Consider the following 8,705-nt stretch of genomic DNA (forward strand, 5'->3'; position numbering starts at 1 on the left):
GTTCCCCACAGGGCCTCCTTCTGTGGCCTTTGCCCCAAATCTAACTAGATTGCCTCTGATACCAGTGTCCCAATTATCTGCACAAATAGATGCAGAAAGAGCAGAACAAAGACGGTGGGTGCTGGGGAGTGCTCATGCGCAGTGTTCCTCAGGGACTTCTACCTTTACCAGAACCAGTTGATTCTAACAGATCTCTCATCTCCTTTAGGTGGACGGGGTCCTGGTGGGACTTCTGAGTTGGGCCCACACTAGAATTCATATCCATTCATATTCATTTCTCGCCAGTTAGGCACCTCCTAGGAAGAATACTCAGGGCTGAGACTCCCAGGCAGCCCCAGGAGCCAGAGCCAGGGTCAGATACACAAGGGCTTTCTGAGACATTCAGGTTCCTTTTGTATCATGGCAAACAGGAAGGAGCCATGCCACTGAAATAGCTTTTAACATGGAGAATGGGGTAGACACAGGTGGGACCGGCAGTTAGAGCCGCCATGCCTATCGCAGCTTCTGTGAATTTTATAATAGAGCCACCTCTGTGGCAGGCAGCAAAAGCAAAAGACTGGAGAGAGGAGGGGGCAGAGGACATTTGCCCAGGAACCAGGGCAGGATCCTGAGGGCTGCGGATATCCCCACCCTGCAGGCCAGGACCACAGAGCAATGCATCTTGGGGAGCGCGTGTTTCCTACTTTTACGCTGAGGCTGGTGTGGCTTACAGCCCTGCACTGATTGGCTGACTTTGCTTTTGATAAAATTAGGGATACTTCACACTGGAGTCAAGCACCACACCTGGTAGTTTAGCTCTGATTCACCAGCAAAAATAACAGCCCTTCTAGGGCAAGAACGGGGGCAGGTAAGTCATCCTGGCACCTCTGCCTAGTGGTGTGTCCCCTACATAATGGGTGTCACAACTGTTTGTATGTGTTATTTTTAGCAGCATTTTTACCATCATGACTACACCCCAGCACACTTCAAATTACATAGCAGAGCCAGATTCGTCAAGGTAATAATGGACACAGACACATCTGTGTGAAACAGGCTCTTGCAATTGTCATTACTTACCACAGCGACTCTTAAATTAAACATGTAAATTATTTTAGTTTTCAAGAGACATGGGCAGTTGAAATTAATTGAATGAGAAGTTAGTGTTTAAGGGAATGAGGACAGTCATGAGGAGTCACCGTGAGAATGAGAATCTTGTAAACAGCTGACAGAAAGAGGCTTGTCTCCCCAACAGTCTCTTGCTGGAAGCGTCCACTACAGCGCCTACAGTGTCAGAACTCTCACAGGGAGGGGTGTCCACCTGTGGGAAGCCTTTGGCCACCCTCCCCCCAGAATTGGAAGTTTCCTTATCAGTGAAAACGAAGAGGGACCTCAGGAGCTGTTGGGCCAGTCCCCGAGAAACAGGGTGAGCAGGACGCGGCTGCAGGTGCGGCAGGAGGCGGCACTGGAGACCAGGGTCAGAGGAGGCAGAGTGGCATCCTCCGCAGGTTGGCGACTTGACCTGCAGGTCGGCAGCCACGGGCTTCTCCATCTATTAGCTCCTGTTGTGCAGAACACCCCTGAGGGGTGGGCAGGCAGGGACTCTCAGCCTCGTGGAGTACTGGATGGACCCGAGGCCGAGTGGAGCCTCCCTGACACCCGCCCGGGGCTTTCTGCTGTGTGTGATGTCCCTGGATGAGACAGAGAGGCAGTGTCCCTGACACAACCTGTCCTGAAAGAAATACCAGAGACAGTTATGCAAGGTCAGGCCCTGATGCAAGAGGGGTCATCTTTTCCTAACCCCTGGGGTGGGTTCTTTACAATGGAAAATCCTGAGATGAGCAAGGGGTCAGGCATGATGGCAGAGGGGCCCTCCGGGTGATGCAGGTCAGCAACACCAGTCCTGACTCCTCTCCTTCCTAGACTGGGAGTCCCTCCCCAGAGTTCCCTGGAGCTGCGGACCTCCCCAGACCAGGAGCAGCAGGCTAGGTGGGCAGAAGGGACCTGAACACCCTCAACAGCGGCTAATCTTGGGAGGAGAGAAACTAACCTCTACCTTGGTTTTCTCCTCTGTAAGCAGATAGAACCAGTTGGCCTGTTGGGGCCTTGGGAGGAAGAAATAAGATGAAGCATATATGAAGCCCCTGGCAGGTGGCTGGCCCACACTGGGCCTGTCACAATGGCCTTGGCACCATTACACAAGCCAACAGGCGACAAGGACGGGGCTGCCCCAAGTGTCACGATGCTCGCTCTTGATTAATAAATGCAAATGGGATAGTTGTCATTCCAGACTCATGCCAAGTATGACTCAAAACTCGCGGTTCTACCTTCATGCCATGCTATCACCCTCACCGACTCAGTGTTCTCACTAAGAGCAGTCCAGGTGAGCAGTTACAGGTAAGGCTGGACACTCAAAGAGAGTCCCTACTCTGAGAACTGAGCAGGGCTAAGCCGCCAGCCAGTGGATTCTCACTTCTGAGCTGGAGAACAAGTGGCCGCTTTCTCAGAAACCCTCAAGTTGCAAATTCCTCTTGTGAACCAGGAGGCTGAGCCTGGGGCTTGCGACTGCATCGGGTGCTCCACCCACTTGTGCACACTCTATTTTAAACAGGTGCCAACTGAGCCTGGGAGAGCCCGAAGGAGGGAGCTGTTTTAAGGGTAAATGAATATGCAGAGACGGCCAAAGGAGGAGAGGAAAGAAATGCCTTCTGTGGTCGGAGACGGCAAGCAAATCCCAGGTTGTGGGCATCAAACCTGGGTAGGCTCAAGGCAGAAGGGAGAGAGGTGACTTGTAGCCTGGAAGAAACTGTTGAGTCAAGCGTTGTCAGGTGCTGGGTTTTGCTCCACCACGTGACCATGATGTCCAATCCATCTGAAACATTGGCAACGGAGAATTTCAAGAGCCCAAGCTCTGGAGACAAGTGCCAAGGCCCAGAAGAATAGGACGGTTGGTCGTCCGTGTCCATCCACAACCTTATACGTGAACAATCAGAACCTCGAGGGAAAGGTTTGGGGAAATGCAGCAGTTATGACTAAAGTCAGCCCCCTCAGTGCCTGGAGGTCACAGTGAGGGTTCATCTGCCTCACTGTTCTGGAAAATATAGGATGAAAAATTACCACCTTTGGATCCCCAGAAATCTGTTACATCGAGGTTAGATTAAGCTTGCATAAATTAAGGGTTTCAATCTTTGCTTATTATGATTTCCAATATTTTTTAAATACTTTTTTAGTTGTGGATGGACACAATATCTTTATTTTATTTATTTATTTTTATGTGCTGCTGAGGATAGAACCGTGCCTCACACATGCTAGGTAAGCGCTCTAGCGCTGAGCCACAACTCCAGCCCATGATTGCCAATATTTTTTTTTTACCCATGTGATGTCATGATGGTCTATAAATAGCTTTCTCACCAGTTTCAGGGGTTTTTAGTGCTTAAAAATGGCATTTGTGCTCTTTTGATGTGATGTGCTCCTAATAACTAGCTTCAATGTAACATGAATGATCAAGTCAAGTCTTGCTCATTTTTTGCAAGACTTGTTATTCCAGACTCACAAAAAAAAAAGAAAAAAAGCTTCTAACCCACATACATATTTATCATAATGTAATATAATCCTTGTGCAGGGGTTCACCTTACAATAGTGACCTGGAAGAATGATACTCATATTTTTCTATTTTCATTTTAATTTAAATATTTAACGGGAAATAACAATTTATTTTACATAGCAGACATGTTAGAGTTTACAAGGAAAACCAATCCACATTAAGCCACTTGACCAATGTTTAGAGAGCACCCACTCTGTGCTTAACCTTATGCTCTGCACAGTAGCAGAAGGGGACCAACTCACTCCTTGCCTTGAGTGTCACAGCCTAACGACTTGGGGAGTATGAAAAGCAATGGCTTCAAGAGTCTGGAGAGCTGTCTGCACCTGGCGTAGCCTTTCACTTGGTGAGGCCACAGGGATGGCCAGAGATTCTGTTGGGACTGCAGCCTTGCTTTTGGCAGGTAGAGGGTACCAAAAGGGAGACCGTGACCACCTAATTTGATGGCCAGGGTCAGGTGAAATCACCGTGCATCCACACAACATATTGCTCGCGACCAGTAGCATGAACAGCTAAAGCTACCAAGCCCTGGCTCCGTGCAGGCCCTGGGCTTAGCCCGTCGCCCGTCTGACCATGCTTCAACCCCCAACATTCTCTCAGGTACCATTATGATCCTGCTTTACATATGGGGAAAGGAAGGCTGGATGGTAAAGGAACTTGAGCAAAGTCATGGGGAGCCAAGCTTTGGAGCCAGTATTTGGAGTTGGTCATTTTGATTCCAGATGTAAGAGGACACTTGGGGTCTTCACTGTCACCTAGTAACCATTGAGTGTGTGGCTTAATCCCTGCAAGTGCCCCGAGAACTCCCATTGCACCTGCTACCCACACTGGCCCACCACTCTTTTCCTTAGAAAGTGTGCCGGTTCCCAACAGCATCTACAGAGCACCAGGGTCTCACCACACCTACTACTAAAGAGGTCTCAAGTCTTGGAGTGCTGCTGATGGGTGCCCATGTGCCTGATACTGAGCCAAGACATAGTTTAGATACTCAGAAGCTTTGTCCTCACTAGAACCCTTAGATTTATGCAATGCTATTTTGAATTTTATGCAATCAGATAATGCTTTTGAAGTAATTAACAATTCAGGATTTTGTTATGAATGAGAGTGGGCCAGGAACTGGTCATCTCTTAAAGGATGTGAGACGGGCCAGGCTCTGAGATGCCAGATGCTCCAACAGGTGGGCTCTCCAGAGGGAGTGGAGGATACATGGGCTCTTGCATGAGCCTCTACAACCACCATTCAGGTGGACCCAGACACTGACACCAACAGAGCAGGTGACTGACCCGGCCCTGCACCCTGCTGGAACCCCAGACACCATCTTGCAACCCATATCCTTGCCCAGCAGAGGCCTGGAGAATGAACACAGCAATTTGAAAAACCATCCACAGAAAATGTCCCCAGTTGTTTGATTGTATAAATAATTTATTTCTGTTCACAGCATCATATATGCATTATAAAAAGGGATGGAAACAAAGAATGATCAAGACAGAGAATTACAGCAGAGAAATGAAAATTGAAACCAGGGGACACAGTCCCAACACCATAACAGAGAATTTGTGAAGAGCATTGTTCTGAAATAAAACTGGCCTCCCTGTGTCTACCAGGAAACATTTCAAAGCTCACTTGGGGAGACCAGCTTCCTCTACGAGAAGCCCATTCCATCTCTAAAGGGCAAAAGGCATAATGGACCGCTGACTGATACGTGGAGGGGACTCCCCCTGGGTGACCCCTCCTAGGTGACTTCATCTGTGCTTCCTCCGTTGGGTCAGAGATGAAAAGGGCGACTAATAGGTCAAACGTTACAGAAATTAACTGAGACTCTTACCTATTAGTTGATACAGCACAGGGCTTGACTTTACTGCACAATTACTAACAGCTGACGGCACCCTTAAGTATTGATAATGCAAAAAACAAAACCATCTCGCACGATTGTTAAAGCATTACAGGATTTGAACAGTGACCTGGAACCTAGGTATTGTCAGCACGAGACGGTGACAGTATTTGGCATCTGCAAAGTCGCAAAATAAATATATTATTCTCTCAATAGTGTGGAACGACTAAAAAGTGCTTAAGAAATTGTTACATGTGAAGAAAATAAAGGAAGATGGATTTGATTTTAATAATTCTATACAGAATCTTCAGATGATGGGACCAGCCCATTCAGAAGTCAGTGAATATGCTATCGATATGTAAACTGAAATCTCGCCGGCCTTCATCACCGCCTAGCTCTATTTTCTCTACTGAGTTTCTACAAAAGACCAGCAGTAGAAGGGTACCAAGTACACCGACCAAAGAGGAAGGGAAGACAGGCTGCTAGATTTCTGCTTTTAAAAAATCTCCTGTAAGAACTGGGTTTGAAGCAGGAAGCCAGACATCTGCCTCTGGTTCTCACGTCGCCACTCGGAGGGTAATGGACAATGGGCAAGGGCTAACCCACATGCTCACGCATGGCCACATCCAATTTCTACAGGCCTCCTTTGCAAAGAAACATGTCACTGGGGGGAGGGGGATGTCAAAATTCTACCTGAAAACATGGATTCAGGGAGGAAATAAAAATCAAACAGTCAATTGTTGAGTTTCCCTTTTGATACTGTGTTTCAGGATACGACAGGTTGTGCAAACCAAGACTCAGTCCTGATTATAAAGGATTTTTAAAATTACGTTATTAAAAATATGCATTTCTTCTTCTTTCACTTTATCTATTTTCCAAAGCTTCTTTCAAGTAAACTGTGAAGTGCCTGAGCAGCAGTGACCATTACGTCACAGGCTTTCTTTTATCTCAAGCACCCCTTGTTTGCATTTGCCCAAAGTGCCTGCTGGCTACAAGGCCAGTTAGAGAATGAATGGAGAAGGACTACATTCTTAGCTTTTCCTCCGCTTTTAAATCCATGCAACGAGGTCGTTTTTTCAAAAAGGTGGGGTTTTATTTTTGGTGCATGACATCAAATACTCTAATGAGATGTTCTGAATGAAATACTTAAACCAGATAGGCCACAATGAACCAAATTAGAAATCTGAACATGTCGCCACTTGCAGCGTCAAGGGATATAAAAGGGCAGAGCAAAGTCTTTTTTCCTAAGGTGAATATTTCTAAGGTGAGTATTCATTTGTAAGTTATTTTTAAAAACATGTCTGAAAACCCATTACCACACGGTTAGTATTACAAGAGACATCCCTTGCAGAAAAACCATCTTGAAACTCAGCACACATCTGTAGCTGGTATGCTCATCCAAACCAATTGGTAGATTCAGAGAATTTAAAATTCCACACAGAATGGATCTAGATATTTATGCTGATTACAGAATACAGAGGGAGGTCCCTGTATACTCTCTCTCACACACACACCATCCAGATTTATGCCAAGAGCATTGCCCTTTGAACACCTTTAACTAACCTGCAAACAGTAAATGCATCATTTGCCACCACCTCGAACAGCTTCTTATTTTTTTTTAAATTTTTATTGGTCTCTTTGTGTGATAATGACCTACACACGGACAGGGTCCAAGCCATCTGGAAGAGGTCTCATTCCAGGCTGAAAAGCAGTTCTCAACAAAACCGGTCTCCGGTAGCCACCACAAAGCCCCATGAAGGGGGCATCTTCTCGGCCATTCCCAGCCAAGGCCAGCAGCACAGCGCCCCGTGCCCTCCAGCTGCCGCATTGTCCCAGGCAGTCCTGATGGCCCAAACCACCACCTCCTCTGGGCCCAGAGCAGGACCTATGAAATTTCAACAGGGGCCTGCCCTGTGACATAAAATTACTCAGCTTCCAAGCCCCTGAATGCAAGGGGCATTCATCTCCCCAGCACCGCCACCCCCAAGGCCACCCTGCCTCCAGATGGGTGCCCCCCAGGGTTCTGGGAACTGCATACCTCAGGTAACTCACAGGTGATCCCCCAATGGGGGCGGGGCAGCCTGAACTCCCGGCCCAGTGTAGTAAGAAGAAATCAAGAAATCGCCTTGTCTCTGACATCTGATCCTTCTCCTGGGGCCGGAGGGCGCACAAGCCTGAACCGAAGGTCCACACCCCACCGGTCCCCCACCCACTAGGTATCTCCGGTGCTCAGACAAAAGGTCCCCAGAGCTGGCGTGGGGGTGGGGCAGATGGCGAGCTGGCTGATAAATCAGCTCCAGGCCAGGTTAAGTCACCAGTTCTGCATTTGGGTACAGAGATAGAGTTTAAAAAATTCGAAGCATCACTTTGGTTCGCTGTCTTTGTTCGCGGGCGCGGGTTCTCGCTCACCCATCTAACCATTCATTCACTTCTGACTCGTTCGCTCCCTGGCTTGCTCCCCCTAGCTCCCGAACCCTGCCAGGCGTATTACCGCTTCTTCTTCTGCTTGAGGGACTTCCTGCGTTTCAGGATCATTTCATAGAGCTTGTCCATGCCCTCGGTGAGGCCCTCGCCGATGATGGCGCACGCCGGCTGGACGTGGTAGGTGGTGGCCGGGATGAGCTCGTGCAGCGCCAGCTGCTTCTCGATCTCGGCCACCGGCAGCGACTTGGGCAGGTCCTGCTTGTTGGCGATGACCAGCAGCGGCGTGCCCTGGTTCTCGGCGAACTTGGTCACCTTGTGCAGCTCCGTCTTGGCCTCCTCCAGCCGGTCCACGTCCACCGAGTCCACCACGTAGATGATGCCGTCCGTGCAGCGGCTGTAGGACTTCCACAGCGGCCTCAGCTTCTCCTGGCCTCCTACGTCCCAGAAGTGGCAGCTGATGCCCTTGGCCGTGCCGTTGCTCAGCTTGATCTTCTCCGTATTGAAGCCGATGGTGGGCACCGTGTTCACGAACTCGTTGAACTTGAGCCGGTAGAGCACCGTGGTCTTGCCGGCCGAGTCCAAGCCCAGCATGACGATGTGCAGGGACTGGAAGGCCGAGATGTTGGAGGAGATGTTGCCCATGGCTCCTCGCTGCGGCGCCGGCCACTGCGGCTGCGGCGGGAGGGCGCCGCCCCCCGAGCAGTCACGGGCCCGATGCGGCCGGTCGCACCTGGGCCCCGCCCGCCGCCCTCGGTCGCCCGCACCGGCCTGAGCCTCGGCGTCCCCGGGACGCGCGATTCCGCGCGCTCAGACTCCGCGGCGCCCGCTTCCTAGCCGGCCGGGCTCCCTATCGGCAGTCATCGCGTCTCTGCC

The 8,705-nt window shown here is 49.6% G+C and overlaps 1 protein-coding gene and 1 long non-coding RNA gene across 2 annotated transcripts; one reads left to right on the top strand and one right to left on the bottom strand.

The window, feature by feature from the left end:
- The first annotated feature begins 1,161 nt into the window (after positions 1-1,161).
- On the top strand, positions 1,162-3,697 carry LOC125618305. The gene is made up of 3 exons (XR_007349574.1): positions 1,162-1,402; positions 2,267-2,373; positions 2,588-3,697. It is a non-coding gene; the product is annotated as an uncharacterized LOC125618305 (long non-coding RNA).
- A 1,281-nt stretch (positions 3,698-4,978) lies between these two features.
- On the bottom strand, positions 4,979-8,699 carry Arl4c (ADP ribosylation factor like GTPase 4C). The gene has a single exon (XM_015481611.2). It carries the CDS (start codon positions 8,472-8,474, stop codon positions 7,896-7,898), a length of 579 nt encoding a protein of 192 aa, XP_015337097.1. The 5' UTR covers positions 8,475-8,699; the 3' UTR covers positions 4,979-7,895.
- Between the last annotated feature and the right edge of the window lie 6 nt (positions 8,700-8,705).

Source organism: Marmota marmota, unplaced genomic scaffold (genome assembly GCF_001458135.2).
Source record: "Marmota marmota marmota unplaced genomic scaffold, marMar, whole genome shotgun sequence".
Taxonomy (NCBI): domain Eukaryota; kingdom Metazoa; phylum Chordata; class Mammalia; order Rodentia; family Sciuridae; genus Marmota; species Marmota marmota.